At 39.3% G+C, this 17,199-nt stretch overlaps 1 protein-coding gene across 1 annotated transcript in view; it reads right to left on the minus strand.

Moving 5' to 3' along the window:
- Window positions 1–1,474: 1,474 nt before the first annotated feature.
- Window positions 1,475–17,199, minus strand: part of drd2a (dopamine receptor D2a) — a 53,310-nt gene continuing 37,585 nt past the window's right edge. Inside the window, exons 3-8 of the mRNA XM_085796507.1 lie at window positions 11,550–11,659; window positions 7,753–7,889; window positions 4,269–4,477; window positions 3,192–3,278; window positions 2,517–2,904; window positions 1,475–1,940 (exon numbers count right to left, since the gene is read on the minus strand). Coding sequence (XP_085652633.1) covers window positions 1,744–1,940; window positions 2,517–2,904; window positions 3,192–3,278; window positions 4,269–4,477; window positions 7,753–7,889; window positions 11,550–11,659 — 1,128 coding nt within the window. The 3' untranslated portion in view covers window positions 1,475–1,743. The remainder of the gene's footprint in view (window positions 1,941–2,516; window positions 2,905–3,191; window positions 3,279–4,268; window positions 4,478–7,752; window positions 7,890–11,549; window positions 11,660–17,199) is intronic.

The raw sequence follows: 17,199 nt of genomic DNA on the forward strand, positions 1-17,199 counted from the left end.
CATCTAACCTACAACTAAGCTTGTTTTTCTTTTTGACTCAAAAACAACTCCACTCCAAAAGAGCTAAACTGCATTTCCAGAGTTTCCAGATTAACAGCACCACAAGTGATGAATTACTGTGAAACAGTTCATTCTGGCACCTTTGGGCTGTCTGATTTAGACCAGTCGAACAGGAACGCCCAAAGTTCCCACAAATATTCTGTCTTCCAAAGACTCAACACTGTGCAGGGATCCCTTAAAAAACATTTGAGTGGCACAGGTCTCACAGGACCAGCCCATGTATTAAAACCAGACTAAAAGTGGTACAGTATTATGCAAATTAACATGCAATTTTTTTTTTTTTAACACTTCTGGGTCTTTGGGCCTCTAGTTCTGTATTAGTTTGGGATGAAGTGATAGGGAAGCAGAGGGATGTGTACGTCTTTTGCACCAAAAATATTCAACATGACAATTTCCAACTTCTTTCTTGTCAAAATTTTAATATGTCCATGATGTTAACTGTTTTGTGACTTTCCTTGAGCTACAGTCCATCGTCGCTGATAACCATCAAAACAATGACACACCTTTATTAATTTCCGTCTTTATTGTTGAACTGAAAATCATTCAAGTTTTGTTGCCCCAAAACAATACTGATACTGGTGGAACTGATATTTCACTTTTGCCTCATTTTGACTTAGCAATCCCCCCACCCCCGTCGGGAGTCTCTTGGAGGGATTGCACACATCCATATGATTATATACCTGGAAGCTGCAGGGTCTACATACCGGTCATTAGTTTGCCACAGAAGAAATCCACTGCAGCCTTCCTCACAGTTACTCCAAGCAAACAACATTATTCAACTTGCAGACCAATCCTGTGAATAAGAGAGAGGCAGCTGAATAATGGCAAGTCATTTACGGGTGTGTGTGGGTATCTGTATGCACACTGTAAACACTGATATTCATATGGCAAGTGACAGTGTCTCATAACTTCATTTATTGGACGTCTTTTGTCATTTTTTTGTCAAACATATATTTCATGAGAAGTCAAGTAAAGGAGCAGTGTAGCATGCATCACATTTCCATTGCAGGCATATAATCACAGTTAATGTAAAAACTATGTACAGCAAATAATGATAACAATAATAATAGAGAGAATAATAATATATGATTTATCAATTTATAAAATTGCAAACATGTGGATATTGGCATTGCCACATTATACAGGAAATAAATTGTCTCTTGTTGTCAATGCACATTCCAATCAATGATAGGTTTTAAGATTAAGAGCTCACGTATCAGTTTTAACACTGCAATGAACACTGGCTTGATACTGTATCTATAAGATCTGCAGAAGAATTTTCCATCATCAAAACATAACGTACACACACAATAAAAAGCAGTTTGCAACTTGTATTTGTGTGGTATACACAGATGGCTCCTTACGTGACAAGCACAATGAATTTAGAGAACAATGTTACATTTTTTTCTTTTTTCCATGAAACAAGTCAAACTGTTACAGACATTTCTTGTTTTACATTCAGTGATTTGTCCACAAACAGTTGGAGTATAGAGCCAACATGTCTTTAAGTTAGACACCGTCAGTCCTGCGGATACTCAGCTCCATTATTTTTTTAAAAAGCAGATCGCAGTCCCCCCCTCCCCCCCGTGGTGCGTTTTCCTTAGCAGGATGAGGTATTTGCCAGAAGAGATGCTTTTATTCATCACTCTTCCCCCAGTCTGATGAGACAAGTGATGGTGCAGTTTAGCAGTGCAAGATCTTAATGAATGCCTTTCTGAACTCGACATTGAAGGTGGTGTATATGATGGGATTTACAGCACTATTCACGTAGCCCAGCCAAGTGAAAGCATTATACATCTCAGCAGGAACCTTGCATTTTGTGCAGTGGGTGTTCAAGATATGTGTAATGAAAAAGGGCAGCCAACATATGATGAATACACCTGAGGAAATATGAGAGAAAAAAAATATTAGAAAGAGATAGGGAAAGAGGGAAAGTGATGAAGAAGGAAGCTATTACAGACACCCAAATCTGGGTGACATGTGGAGGAGTTGGACTCTAAAATACTAAAAGTATCAAAATGATTTCATTTCATTGCATCACATCCCGACTTGTTTTAAAGTTCTGTTTTAGGTCATACCAAAAAAATTGAGATGGAAATAAAAATACACCAGGAGACAGTCGGACCTGAGATGACTGGAAGCTTGAGCAAAGGAAAAATGTTTTTCTAAATTGTATAACAGAATTAGCTTGTGGTAAAACATAATACAGGCGCATATTTGGTCTTAATCAGTTTGAACAGGGTGATGGCTTCATGTGTTGCACACAGCAGCATGCTGTTCTACAAATGCAAAGTTGATAAGAAAAATGCAGTTATTTGGTTTGGGAAATGTTTGATTCCACATTGTCAGTTCCACTTTGATGTGTGTACTCAGATAAAACAGCATTTGATTTAACTTGTCTTCAGCACAAGTGATCAGATATAGTAGAAGATGGATTAAAAAAGAAAAAGACTTACCAAGAACAATGGCTAACATCTGAGTGGCCTTCTTCTCCTTCTGCTGGGAGATCTTCCTCTTGCTCATGGTCTTGACAGAGGTCTGAGTCTTGCCATTAGGTAAGGCCTGCGTCTGAAAGGCTTTGGCCACTACAGGTGCTGGATCCCCAAGGGCCTCCTTGGTAGGATCCCCATTCTTTTCTGCTTTCTGGGCCTCCTCGGGGGGAGTGGGAGGTGTGGAGGTGGGGCTAGCGTTAGCCTTGTTGGGCATCAGTAGCTGGTGGCTGGTGGCTGGAGTGTCTCCAAGAGCACACTGTGGCTGCTGCTTCTGTTTCTGGCTGCTGCCGCTGTTGTTCAACTCATCCAGCTCCAGATCTTCCCCCTCATTGACTCCATCTTTGATGAAAATCTGAGCAATTTGATGCAGATGATACTTTTACATTTCATTCCCTGGTTATTGCAACATTGGTGACATTCAAAAAATAATATATAGATTAGAAATTATCCCATTTTCAGTCTTTAATTTAGATTTAGTGTAGCAGAACAGGGGCCTTCAAGCTATAATATCTCTGAGAAATGGAGGAAAACTCCAAGGTGACACCTTACTAAAACTATAACAAATACGTTTCCAACAATTAAACTTTATAGAAAATAACAGCTGTATAAAAAAAAAGAAAAAGAAAAAGAAGCACACACCACTTTCTTCTTGTTGACAGGAAAACTCCCATTAGATTTAACAATCATGGTGCACAACCTCACATCCTCTGGATGAGTGCACTTATCCTGAAAGGAAAGCAGTCGTGTCAGGCAAGGAGAGGGTACAAAGTCAAAGCACAACTGACAAAAGGGCTGTCGAGGCACAGGTCCTATACTGCCCACTGGGTAACATCAAGCTCTGGTTCAGAAAGGCCATTTAGCAAGAATCTGACCTGCAGCTTCAATAAACCTGACAGCGAAAAAAAATAGTGGGCTGAGGTTATTTCAGATGAAAGAAGCACTTCCAGCAATTAAAAGTATATGTGATACTTGTCTGTCAATATACTGCGGCTGATAATGACTTCACAGATCATTAGTAATGTGAACATTCTGTAACACATTGACACACATGCACACACACATACACACGCCACATACTGTAGTAAAGTCATGCATGAACGTGAGTAATGTAGTGCACTGGATTAAAGGCATTACTTGGCTTCCTGTGCAGAGCCCATTGAGTTTCACTGTGTCAGAAAAATCAATAACCAGAAAAGCATAAGGTCATTTGAGGGCCGCCGTAGGTGGTGCTGCGTTGTGGCTTTCGACACCGAGTACCAGTAAATGTAACATTAAGATGATACATGTTCTACGGGATGGAACCAGTTGTGGTGCATTTCATTCACATATTAAGGGGATAAATGATTAAAATGCCGTAGGTATAACTTAGCCTTGCCCTTTTAGCCCCTTGCCTTAAATGTTATCCATTGCTCTTTTTTTTCTTCTTTTTTTTTCAGAAAATCAATCCTCGTCTTGTCTGTGTATGTTGTTACGTAATACAATGCCTGTCCGTAAGTGTGTCTGGGTTGAGCAATTATTGATCCCATTTTCATAAAGAGGAGATTTGTTCTTGTTTTTGAAATTGGTTGAGAAGCACAAATTCATAAAAACACTGTTCGTAAAAGGAATAATGAGATCTAAAGTTTAATTGAGGTGTAAATCAATTTTTATTGTGGAAGCAATGAAAGCATTGGGTGACATTTTGGTAACAGGGGGCGTTTTCCTAGGGCAGCTCACCTTCAGTGAAGTGGCTACATCAGGGTTGGCAGCCTGACAGACACGCTGCTTTGGTTTTGTGTTTACACGTTTCCTGCGCTTCCTCAGGACCACGTAGATTTGCACATAAACCAGGAGGGTGATGATGAAGGGAACATAGAAGGACACGATAGAAGAGTAAACCACAAAGGCCGGGTTGGCGATCACACAGAGAGACTCATCACGAGTCGCTGTGGAGATAAGCACAGGGTGAGTTAAGGCTTCAGACAGGGTGTTATAATGTTCCATCCAAAAATGTATAATGTACGTGTAGAGCAGTTTGGATTTGTTTCTGTCACTGTGACCCTCGGGACTTAGTTGGGCTTGAACCTGCAGTTAAAAACTAAGGGTTTGTGCTTTGATTTTAATCTCCTAAAAATTCATCCACAAACATAACCACTCCTAGACTTTCACTCCCCTGGAGGTCAATCACACAATTCCTTTTTCCCCCTCCTCCCATCCACTTGGACCATTGCAAGCCTTTTTACTCCTGCCTACCTCTCTCTGAGCTTATCTGCTGCCACGGGGCCTCTATTTGGTGCCAAATGTAGAGATCATATCACCCCAATTTTAGACTCTGCACTAGAACGCTTGTTAATTTTAGATTTTACTGATTTACTTTTAAAGCCAGCCAAATTTGCCCAAAGTTACATTAGAGACTTTTTAACTCTCTGCGCTCTCTGGTGTGGTGACAGGTCTCAGAGCTGTCCGGTCTGTCCACTTTCTGGACTCAAGTTAAAAAAAAAAAAACGACCAAATAAACTTCGGACCCTGAAGGCAGTTTCTGACCAGACAGCAGCTGTTGCCAAACAGGCTCAGATAACGGCGCTGAATTACTGTAGGGTCATCACGGTAAATCCACGAGACGTGATGGATTTACTCTAAGTGCCACAGTCATTGTGAAGTTCATGTTAACAACTTTTTATCTTCACACCTCAGGGTGGCTGCGGCTCTGGAGCTGGGGTGTGGTCCAATAGGGGGCCACCATGGCTTTGAAAATCAGTTTACTTGGCAGAAGAAGAACAATTTCTAGTAAATTCTGAATACAAGCCCTGTGTTACAGACTGTAGGTCCTGATGTGCTCTATGAGAAACATGGATTAAATTATTTAAAACTTGACCCATACTAGAGCCTTAAAGTCAGCACATCTGACTCTGCTGGTCCATTAGCTCTCAGATCTGTCCCTCTCCCTGTCCTCATGCATTTAGATTAGGCCTACTAAGTTGTTGCACAAATTTAAATTCCTGTCAATATATTGCACTTTCCTCAAACAACACTGTCCTCTTCTAAAAAACAACGCCTTAGGTCGTCTGTGCAAACAGCGTTATAGGACTCATAGTTACGTTCTATGGCTAAGTGACCTCTTGCAGCCGTACAGATTATGACAGGAACAGAAAACAAATATGTGAGGTGCTTTGGTGTAAATTATGGGGTCAGCAAAAAATAGAATATTGATGTGAGAGACAAGTAGTTTCGACCAAGCAATCTGATTGTTCAACAAGAAATTTAGAACAATCAGCATAACAGCATGCCTGACTCATCACTAACAATATTTCTCCCCCATGTCATGTTGTTGTATTCATATCTATGGTAACCATCCATGGATTTTTATTTTTTAGAAACATTATTTTAGTCATGAAATCAATCTCCTATGGAGTGTTCCTGTCAGCTGCCAAAGTCACATTTTTGGAACAATTAAATCAACATTTTTTGCTATCAATGCTGTAACTGCCCCGTTTTCGCCAAAAGGGTGTTCCCTATGTGTAAATAGTCGGAGAGACACTAGTTGTGACCACTGTGAAAATGTTTTTGTAAAAACAGGGCCTGGAGCTAAATATTTCGTTAAAACATAAATGATTACTTCTAGTTTTTCTGTCTCTCTCTTTTGCGACTTTTGGGTTTTTAAATAATCTGGGGTAATCGAAAAGTTAGACTTTCCCCAAAGCACACCCTCTCAGGTAATATTGTTTAATTACAAACTGATAATAGGTCTTCTTTCTTTCTTTCTTTCTTTCTTTCTTTCTCCATAACCACATCTTTATTAGAACAACCCTGGATACGAAGGTCCTGTAATGTTAACAAGGTCCTTATTTGAACCAAATTGAACGTCTTTCTCTCAACAAACCAAACCGTGACTGTTCCACAACCTGAACAACGTGTTAATTGTTGTAACTATGACGACCAAACTCTGGCCTGACTGCTGGTGGGACATTACTATTGATCACATTAGACTTGTTGTCTTTGACTTCAGATGCCACACACTCACAGTTGTGTGCACAAAAATCTGTCCTGTAGCTGTGTCTGAAATCCTCCACTCATTTACGACTTCCCACTGACTATCCATGAAGTTAAAGGAAGAAGACTATAAGAGAGCTAAAACACTTTCATCCTCTATTCTGGTCATTTGCTGTCTATAGTGCAATGCATGATGATATACTATATATTGCTCAATGTTTTTCATATTCCACTGTAGGATACTTTTTGTCCACGTTATGGAGAAAAACAATTGTCACTATACAGACAGCACAACAATCTCACCATATAATGTAGTAAATAGGGAGTAGTGAGTGATTTTGGACACAAGATGTGTGTGTGTAGATGAATAAGAGGCATATTAAATAGTGTCTACAGTAATGGTTATAAGAAGTATACTGCATTTCTTCAATCACCCAAATCAGTGGTTCTCATGGTCCGTGCTTGAGACCATCACCAGCATCATCAGCTCTGACAGACCTCACAGTTTCTACACGACAAGCTTTCAATCAACACTTATAATGAGCTGCTGTGGCCTGAAAGCAAATCTTAATTGCTCAGCAGCAGCAACCACTGCATATTGGTGACTGCAGTGGTTACCTCTGCTGAGACATCTGCAGTAGCAAAAACAAATTTGAACGACTTGTTGTTGGTTACTGCCGCTGATGTATCTGCTTTCATGCCTCCTGCAGCTTATACTAGCCGGCTCTACAGCTGCATGAAAGCGGTAGAGGGACACACAAATCCAAACGTCTGCTGAATCCCAGCAGAATTGACATTACATCAAGGCACTCAAAGGGATGACTGGAGCTTCACAGTGCCAGGATGCAAGGCACGGGAGGTGGTCAGCAGCAAATTGGAGCCTCCAAAAGCTCTTAATCAAAACCCAGTGTAACTGTAATCCTCCATTAAAGCGCCTCATTAAAGTTAGATACATGTCAGGGTAAACTGCAAGTCTGTAAAACTGGACAACATGTGGTAGCTTGTATTTCCTTATGTAAAGTAGTGCAACATAAATGTATAAAGAAAGCACCTGTTAAGTATTCTCAGTGTATCTGCAATGTACATCGTGCACTATCCAGTGGATGTACCAATGAATAAATCAATACAACACAAATACCTGCACCACCAATTCAAAGTCATGTACCATGAAGAACCATTTCTGTATCAAACACAGAACAGCAGATGTACAGTCTACTATGCTCTCTCTCACCTGTGTTATTTAGGCCAAACAAGAGGGGGCATGATATGGCAAAAGACAGCACCCACACCACAGAGATCATCACTGTGACCCGTCTCCTGGAACTGTAGCGTGTGTTGTACAGCATTGGCATTGCAACCGCTGTGTAACTGTGAGGAGGGAAAGAAAGAAATAGATGCTTTAGTTCAAGGGTATGACAATGTGACACCTTTCCACAAGACATAAGTTTCATCATCTACAGTATGGCTAAATATGTTGGCTATGAATGTCTCTACATTCATCAGTAAAGGCAAAAAAAGGCAAAAAAAAAAGGAGACCGCACACATCAGCTCCCTTATGTGCAGATTTATTAGCACATCAATAGTAACGTTTCGAGCGCATTGCTCTTCATCAGACTAACTCATACAAATCAGACGCCCCATTTTTGAACCTGCCCCTGAGGGTCACATGATGAGTCACATGGTAAAGGGAATGCATAAATCAGAACAAACCTTGTGCAAAACAAAAACATACAAAAATATATCAGTCAAAACCAAGGGGGCAGTTGTCGGTCTGAGAAGTGAAGCTCACTTCCGCGTTCAAAAAACTGCAATCCCCTCGGCTTCCTCTTGGGGCTGGCTCCAGAAGGGAGCAACTCCAATTGAGGCCCATGTTAAAATAGCCGATTTTACAGCTTAAAAAAACATATTTACAGCCTGGTACATTTTATTTTTTTGTCAAAACTCCATCATAATTTAAATAGATCAACACCCATCAGGCCGACTGGCCGTCATACAGATCTAATAAATTAGAGGCGCCTCTAGTAATAGGATGGCTAATTTTCAAAGTCTAAAACAAGGTTATCACATTTTTTACATTTTATACATTTTAATCATGTTTAGAGATTTAACATATTTTAGATTTAATCATATTTTAAAGTTCAATTACCTATAACCTTGAGCTAGATAAAGGACCAATCCAACCACAAAAAATGGAAAAGTTAACATTATATAGAAGACCAAACATGCATATAATCCAACAGTAGGACTCCCTCATGATACTACATTCATCAGTAAAAGGGCGTTTTAGCTGAATGAACAATCGAGAAGATGGAACCTAGGTTTGTTAAACAAGAATTGTTACCGGTCACCTTGCATCAGATCCTGTTTGATGTTGGACTGGCCCTTTGGAAACAGCTAATTTGTTTGTCTCACACATGAAAGACCTTATTAGGAAAGACCTTATTTAACCTTGCTACAGTGGTTGATCTTATTAGCGAGTCACCAGAAAATCCACATCTTATTACAGCGCTGGCAACATCACAGCATCTCGTGGTTGTGAGAAGTTTTGGTTAATTGTTAAGCTGCCAGACCACAACTTCAACATTTTGGTCCAATTTTACTCTTACCATTTTGAGCATAGTGGCGAACTAAAGAGACACATAGCCCCAGGTGAAGGTGGAGACCAAAAAATTAGCAAGATTATGTATGTATAATGGGTAGCTCCAAATAAAATGAAATTTGGTCCATAACTGCTGGATGTGTAAAGTAAGTAAGTTTTTGCTACCAAAGTAGAATCATATTGCCCCAAAAAAGGTTGTATCTGCTCAGATTTCCAAGTTAAATTGCTAAAAAATTGTCTAGTCCATAATTTCTTGAAGTACAGTAAGGAACAGCAGGGAATAACACAATCATATTTTATGTCAGGACCTGTAGTTTTTGTAATTAGGTATATAACCACAAGTTTATTTCACAGTAGGGAATAGGCCTAGTATAATATATGGAAATACATTCTACAATACTATGAATAACTGAATCAACAGAAAAATGTTTTGCCTTTTAACCTAAGTTGAAGCAAAACTAGCCTAAACTACTTTTAGTCTTGTAAAAACATTTAATGCACATCATAAATAACTGAGACCGTTGTGATAGGGATGTATCTTCCAACTTTACTCTGTAACTGTCTGCCTTTTGGCAACACAAGTTCTATTAAATCAGATTTGGCGTGTATATTCATATCCCACGTGAATTCAGTTTTGTCTTAGGTCCATTTGTCGATTTGTTCTACTTCTAATGAAGATGTGTAGCTGATTTGTTGGAGGGCTCCACCTGTTTCTAATGTAATCATCCTTTGGATAACAGGAAATCTAACTAACTCATTTAGCACGAAATACCAAAAGAAAATTGTCAGCACAGACTGTTGTGTGTATATTCCTTTAGTTCTGTGTTCGGGATTTGCACACAGATTTACAAAAATAGAGCCTGTTATGTGATCACTTTCCAATTCGCTCCACATTGTTGAATTAGAGCTACTTTAGGCAGAGAAAGAAACCATCCTTTGATGTATAAATTATGATGCTGCCTAGCGCTGCTGGACCTATAAAGGGAAACAAATTTGTTTGTGACTCCATTCTCAACTTTTTGAAATAAACATCAACATGGGTGGAGCAGCCTGATGGACTCAAACCAGATCCTTGATACTGTCACACTCACTGACCACAGACTCACATCAGTAATCAGTACTCGGAAACATAGAGCACGATGGCACAAGTTGTATGAATCACATTCTATACATAAAATTGGATGCCATTTCACATCCACACAGACATGAAAAATGATTTACCATGAAATTATTCAAGACCAATGCCTCACATACAAGAGACATTTGTATCCTAATTCAATCATTTGAATAAGAGCTGCAATTGTATCCATGTGTCATGTATGTGTGAATATTGATTTTGCATTTGGGTTTAAGATGAAAACGCAGCCAAGCAGAAAATCACGTCAAATTTAAAATGACAGAATTCTGTAAGATGAAAATATGAGAAATGTTGTGACTGTGATATTCTTTAGACCTATCCATATAAGTGCTTCATGCAGAATAAACCGAGCTCTCGCACTCTGAATGCATATTCTGGCTGACAGCCTTACATGATTACTTGTTACAGTTTTAATATTGAATGCTCAGGCTTTACATGCCCTTCAGATGAACAGCGTTCCTGTGCAATTCAGATTTTTTTTCAGCTGTTGTGTGCATTGTGTCATTAATCACTGAGTCATAACCAAATAATTGAATTTATTTTTGGTTGACGCATTAATGAACCCAGGAGGCTGACAGCTTGTATCAAGACATAAGGTAGTTGTCATGCACTGGTATTTTATTTGGGTATTTATTTATAACTTCTTTGAAATAAACAAAAAATCAAATGACTACGTGCATGTGCAAGTCACTTGTATTGACAAACCCACAGAGACGTTCAGCTCTTTTTTTCCCCACAGCGTTATTGTTGGACTCTATTACTACTCTCATAGGATAAGTGTCAGTTTGTGGCTGAAGTATGCAGCAGTGTCTGTCAGCAAATTAGATATTTAAAAAAAACCTACTTGATGCTCCAGCAGAAAGGAAAAACATGTCATATTTGAGTTGTCTGATTTTATAGCCATTCATAGCACTGAATCTGGATGTTTAAAAGCTTTTAATTGTATTTTCTTAGCTACTGACTGAGTGCTCTGTTCGGTTTAGTCTTGGTAATAATAAGAGTTGCAAAGGATGCTGGGGGGAAGGCATTGTCAGGTACTACATACATTTCAAGTGCTGAGGAGATAAAAGAGCACGAAAGAAAATAACACTCCTTCACATCTGGAAAAGAGTAAACTGCCCTTCCATATAAATGGCTTGTTTAGAGCATAGTGGGGGGAAAAAAAGGTTTTTGCATGTTGGTCAACTATTATTTTCTTCTTCTGTTATTCAGACGCCAAAGATTTCCATTAAGAATCGATGCAGGAAGCATGACAGACAGGGCTAAACAATCTTGGCGGTGACAAACTCACCGATCGATGCTGATGGCACAGAGGTTGAGGATGCTGGCTGTACACATCATCACATCCAGAGTGACAAAGATGTCGCAGTGGATCTTGCTAAAGCGCCACTCTCCTACTACCTGGAAGAGAAAGAAAAACAAATGGCAGTTTACAGCAACAGTCGACACAAAGCGTCTTGCACAGAGAAGGCAACAACAGCACCTTGGCAAAAGTGTTTTTCTTCTGCAACAGAAAGCAATCCTCGCTTGTCAAGCCCTCTTGTATGTTTTTTTCATATTAGTTCCACACCAATAACAGGGAGAAAGCCGACACAAGGGGCAAAGAAGGTGGGGGGTGATGTTAAAAGGAATCAGCTTGAAAGAAAATCTCAGGCTGCTCAGAGAGGAGCTAAGCAGCAGTTGTAAGAAGGATCTAATAGAAGAAGTATTGAACGGGTCTGGGGTGTAAAACAGATGACACATGTATTTTACAGTACCTTCAAAAAAAACAGTTAATCTGTCACTTTCATGTAATCAAAAGAATGTTACACCTGACACGAGACAGATTATCTAAATTGATTGCTTTAGATCTTGTCACAGTGGGGATTAAACGCTATAGATTTTTGCTTAAAAAAACAAAAAAACCCTATACACCTCCACAGTGTTAGTGAGATCATTATTCTTTGGCATGCATCCTGATCCACAGCACTGGAAGGCTCTCAATCAAAGACATGATCGAAAACCCATTTGTATTCATACCTCTGTTTCTCTCTGTAACATGGCCAAACCCCATGATGAAACTAACATCATCAGCGATGCTGTCACTGATTTGATGCCACCCATTTCGCCTGACACTACGGCCCACCTGCTTCCTCCCACAGCTCTGAAAAGGGTAAGGGAGATGTATATGTCAAAGGGGCAACTCCTACCTCTCTGTGACTGATTAATCTTTGTCCCTTGGCCGCGTCTTTATAAAATTAAGTGCCTTCTTAAAGAGCCTTCTGTTGTTGCCTGTGTCTACAACACTAGCAGTGATTGCAGGATGATCTGACAGCCTAATGAGCGCCCTTCTTCGTGTTGCAGCCTCCCTTTTCTTCTCTTCTCCGTTTATTTTTATTTCTTTTTGCATTTTTCCAACCTTTTGCTCCTGACATTCGTCTTCTCTGTATCTCTCATTCAATTCTATTATTTCTCCCCTTCACTACCGTCGCTCAATTTCTTGTTCTCGATATTCATATGCCGTTCTATCGGCTTCTACATCTTGCATAGGATGTATAATTCACAAAGTATCAGTGCTCTGATTTCATTTGCACAGGTAGGGCAATGGGAAACTGAAAATGAATTATTAGGGGTTCTGGCAAGAAAGTGCAATTTAAAATCAGGGTGAAATTTAATACATGCACCCTGCTCCTCCATCTAAAATGACACTGTCTTCATGGCAAAACAGTGATAAGCACAAAAATCTATTTAATACCATTCACTGTAAAGATGCAAAAGTACATGCATAAAAATAACTTTAAAAGTAATAATAATATAGAAAAAGTGCTTTACAGAAGCCATATCACAGCAAGTGGGATGGAGTAGGATTCAAACCACCAACCCTCCGGTTATTGGACGGCCCACTCTACCTACATGTACCTCCTGAGCCACTGTTGCGTACACAACTCAAACAGCTATAAAAGCACACATAACAAAATCAATTCGTCCATAAAAGTACACAAAATGATAAATACTCAACATTTATTGGAAAGACTTTTCTAATGACAGCAGAGAGTAATCATACCACAATATCCATTTACAAACCTTATATTGCACAGGAAGCATAAACTGTTTACAGGCACTATTTTAATATCATCACCTGTGAACCGCTCTTAACCTTGACATGACTAATCGCTTTTATGAATTCTATTTTAATGCTGTTTTATATCCCGATGTGTTACTCTATACGCAGGTATACAGCTTTTGTGGTTGGTTGATTATAAATGTCCCTTCTCAGCTCTCTCATCATCTGAGTAATGCTAATGTCCATATGTATTGAATTGAATTGAATTCTTTTATTGTCAATTAAGGTATAAACGAAATGTACATTATTTGTCATATTATTGATGTTCAAATTTTATGAACTACGGCATTTGCTGGTCTTGAAAACCTTTGTTTTCTCAAAGGAGAATGCAGTATGTTTGTAATTTATAGACTGTGCGCTGAAGCTGTTGGACAGGAACAGGAACAGGACTGTCTGTTTAACAAATTTTCTTCCACTATCTATAATGAGGGCTTTTATTTCATTCACCTTTATTTTAAAAAAGTCAAGCATCACCTCCCCTCCATAATGCTCTTTGAATGAGTCATGCTTGGAAGAAAAAAAACAAACTGTGGAAATTAATGCTAATTTAGCATTTAATAATAAAGGTCAAGTTGAATGCCCTGCCTGCACTCTGTGACTATGTTCTCACTTTATTTCATGTGGATACATTATTAACACGAGAGACCGAGTCACGACAAGAGTCTGTGAGAACCAAGTAAAAAAAAAAGAGAAATGTCTACACAGAGATGAAGGGGAGGAAAAAGACTTGCTCTGTTTCGTGAAGAAAAGGTACACAAAATTGTCACCTAACACAACGATCCGTCTGTACTCTTTATTTGAAGGCAAACATAATTTCAGATTGTCTGAAGACGTATGTTTGGACACAGAAAAATGAATACGTGAAAATATCTTTCACAATAGAAATACAGAGATCATTCTAGACTGACTCGTATTTGGTTCAGACTGATGTGAACTGTCTCTTTCTGCAGAATCAGAAATATCAGCATAACCACTTCTAAGCAAATCGTTTCTTATTTGCCAGGATTTATACGACTCTACAGCTAAATCAGATGAGCACCCCATACCAAACACATGCTGGGTAATCCATTCTGACTTTGTCAAACATATTAACTCTGATCATATCAATCTGTGGGGGATTTGACCCAAATTGTTATTTTTAGCCTGCGTAAGGATAAAATGTCTATACTGTAAGTAAGTCAATGGAAACTGCTTGAGCAGCATCATGCTGAATGTAATAACAACCAAGCCAGTGAGCTTCTGATCTAGATTAGATAGATCCCAGTGGAATCCCTGCGGAACAGCTCTTTTGTGATCAAGGTGTTTTCATCTTTGTAATAAGTTAAGTAGATATAAGTCGGAAAAAACATGTGCTTTATGGCATACACTGTACATACAGATCCGTTTTTTAATCACAAGGAATTCACACTCGACAGCTGTAATGTATTCTACACAAAGCTCTCGAAATTCTGAGAAAATACCCCACCAATGTCACCTAGGTTACCTTGGGCTAAAAATATTCAGCAAATGCAGTAAAGAGGCAGGTAGTAGGGTCAAGTGGAATAGCGTTATTGAGCCCCATTACGGGAAATGTAGGATTGTCGGGGAGGGTGGTGATTTCTCTCTCTCTCTCTCTCTCTCTCTCTCTCTCTGTTTTAAAGTCAGACTTCTTGAAGGCCCCAAACTTTTAGACGGTGAAATAAACAGTTTTTGATGCTCCTCGTTGTGTAGACAGGGTTGTGTGACACTAATGGGTTTCTCCAAAGAAAGCAAGTAAAAAACACCTGCACTATTAAAGTACTTTTTGTCAGTCAGGTCCTTTTTTTCCTGCTATTCTGCACCACTAAATTTAAAGCAGAAGTAAGTGGTCCGGTCGTTTTCGCTAATGCTGCGTTCCAGGCAGGCTTTTGAAATCGTAAATTACAGCTTCAAGTCACAACTTACGACTTTGTAGCGTTTCAGGCAACCCACTCGTGTTTTTCCGACCTGTTTTACCGGTGAAAGTCACTATAACGGCCACTCGTAACTTCCGACCGGTGAACTCGTACCAGATCGAACTGGTACCACTTCACGGTCGGAAAAATACGAGTTTCCTTGAACGCACCATAACAGTCCTCGTCCCTACGTCGCCACATTCACGGCGTTCCTTGGCTGCACACACAGCCCTGCATGCCGTTCTCTCTCCTCATTGGATAAAAACTGTAGGATACGATAAATGTTTTCTCTTCGGCTCAGAGCAGAGCAGAGGGACTGACAGACCCGTGTTTCAGTCCAAACGCTCTATGTAAGTGATTGCTGTCGGAAGATATAACTATTTAAGACTTATATTAACACAAATATATCACTTACTTCTGCTTTAATGTGTAATTGACAAAGATTTACGCTTTTATTTAGAGCTTTGACAGGTGGCTTATCACGATTCATCTCATACTCCACAATGCTCAGATGTAGGCTCTTTTACCAGCTGCCCAAACCAACAATGAGAGCAAGTAAACAGCTTTGATAAAAAAATAAATAAAAAAAATGACTATGCAGTTTGCATAAACTTTAGTCTGATGTTTGCTAGCAATTATCACAAATTAGTTTGTTTTTATACATTTCAACAACTGTGGCATAGTAATTCATATTGTGTTGCTAAAACTGTAAATATTACTGTAAGACTAGTGAGTGACACATTTCCATTCACCACAGTGTTGTATGTACAAACAAGCAGAGAGAAACAGGCTGACATCATGACATCCTGTGGATTTATAAACTGTAATCTGATAAGCGTGATAATCATCATGACTCACAGACAAACACAGGAGGATTAGAGCCCCTGTAGTCTTAGATTGCCTTTCTCTACATCAGACAGCGTGACCTAGAGCCTGATGGTCAGAAATAACCCCAGGACCAAGAAGGCTAACAGAAGAAATGAGCAACGAGACACAGTAGAGATATATATTTTTTCTGAGAGATAGCCCACATCCTGCTTGCTATTGATTTGGTAGACTGAAGATGATTTTATGCTCGACCTGAGCCTCTGTTCTCTGTTCGGCTGCGAGGGTTAACAAGAATCTCTGCTTCATCCCACACAGCGGGTGAATACAAAAATTATGTTTCCCAGAGTTAGGAGGAATTATTCATTAACGTGCCCTTTGACTTAATAGACTTCTTTGACAGCACAACATAATGAAGCTCTGGTATTACCGTACTGGTACTGGTTTTCACTGGATTTCACATAAATATCTGTCATTTGAATAATATACTTTGCTACTTTTGTACTCTTTGATCTGAATTCTGTCTTTTAAATTGATCATTTTCTTTGCAAAAGTAAAGAACTGAACCTACGCTCTCATATTTAGTTACAGCTGTTATGGTGCAATAAGTCTGCAATTCACAATTTGTTTCTTGCTACTAGTGCTACTACTACTACAACCACTACTACTGCTACTACTAATAATAATAATCATAATACATTTGATTCATAATCACCTTGCAAAGACAATGAAAATAAAATAAAATAAAAGCAACATACAACGCTGTAACCACTGTTGTAAACCGCACCTTACCGTACTAGAGGAACTGAATACAGAAACTAATGAAAAGAAGTTGGGCACAAGTGGAGCTGAAAGAATGTGTCGGGGGAGTAGGGGTCTTAGAGAGAGCATAGTGAGGTGCAAAGCTGAAAAAAGACATATGGACAAGACCGTAAAACATAACGCAGTGACTAATTGGGTGTCAGTGCAGTTGCTGAAGAGTGGGCGTGATGTGCTCCAGGGAGAGGATCAAGGGAGAACTCTTGCCGCTGAGTGGTGGACATACGGTTCTCATTTTAGGCTTCGGTCTGGTAAACCATGGAGCAGAGCATGACAGTAAT

This window comes from Trachurus japonicus, chromosome 13 (assembly GCF_045865225.1).
Source record: "Trachurus japonicus isolate A0001 chromosome 13, Traja_1.0".
In the NCBI taxonomy this organism is placed as follows: Eukaryota; Metazoa; Chordata; class Actinopteri; order Carangiformes; family Carangidae; genus Trachurus; species Trachurus japonicus.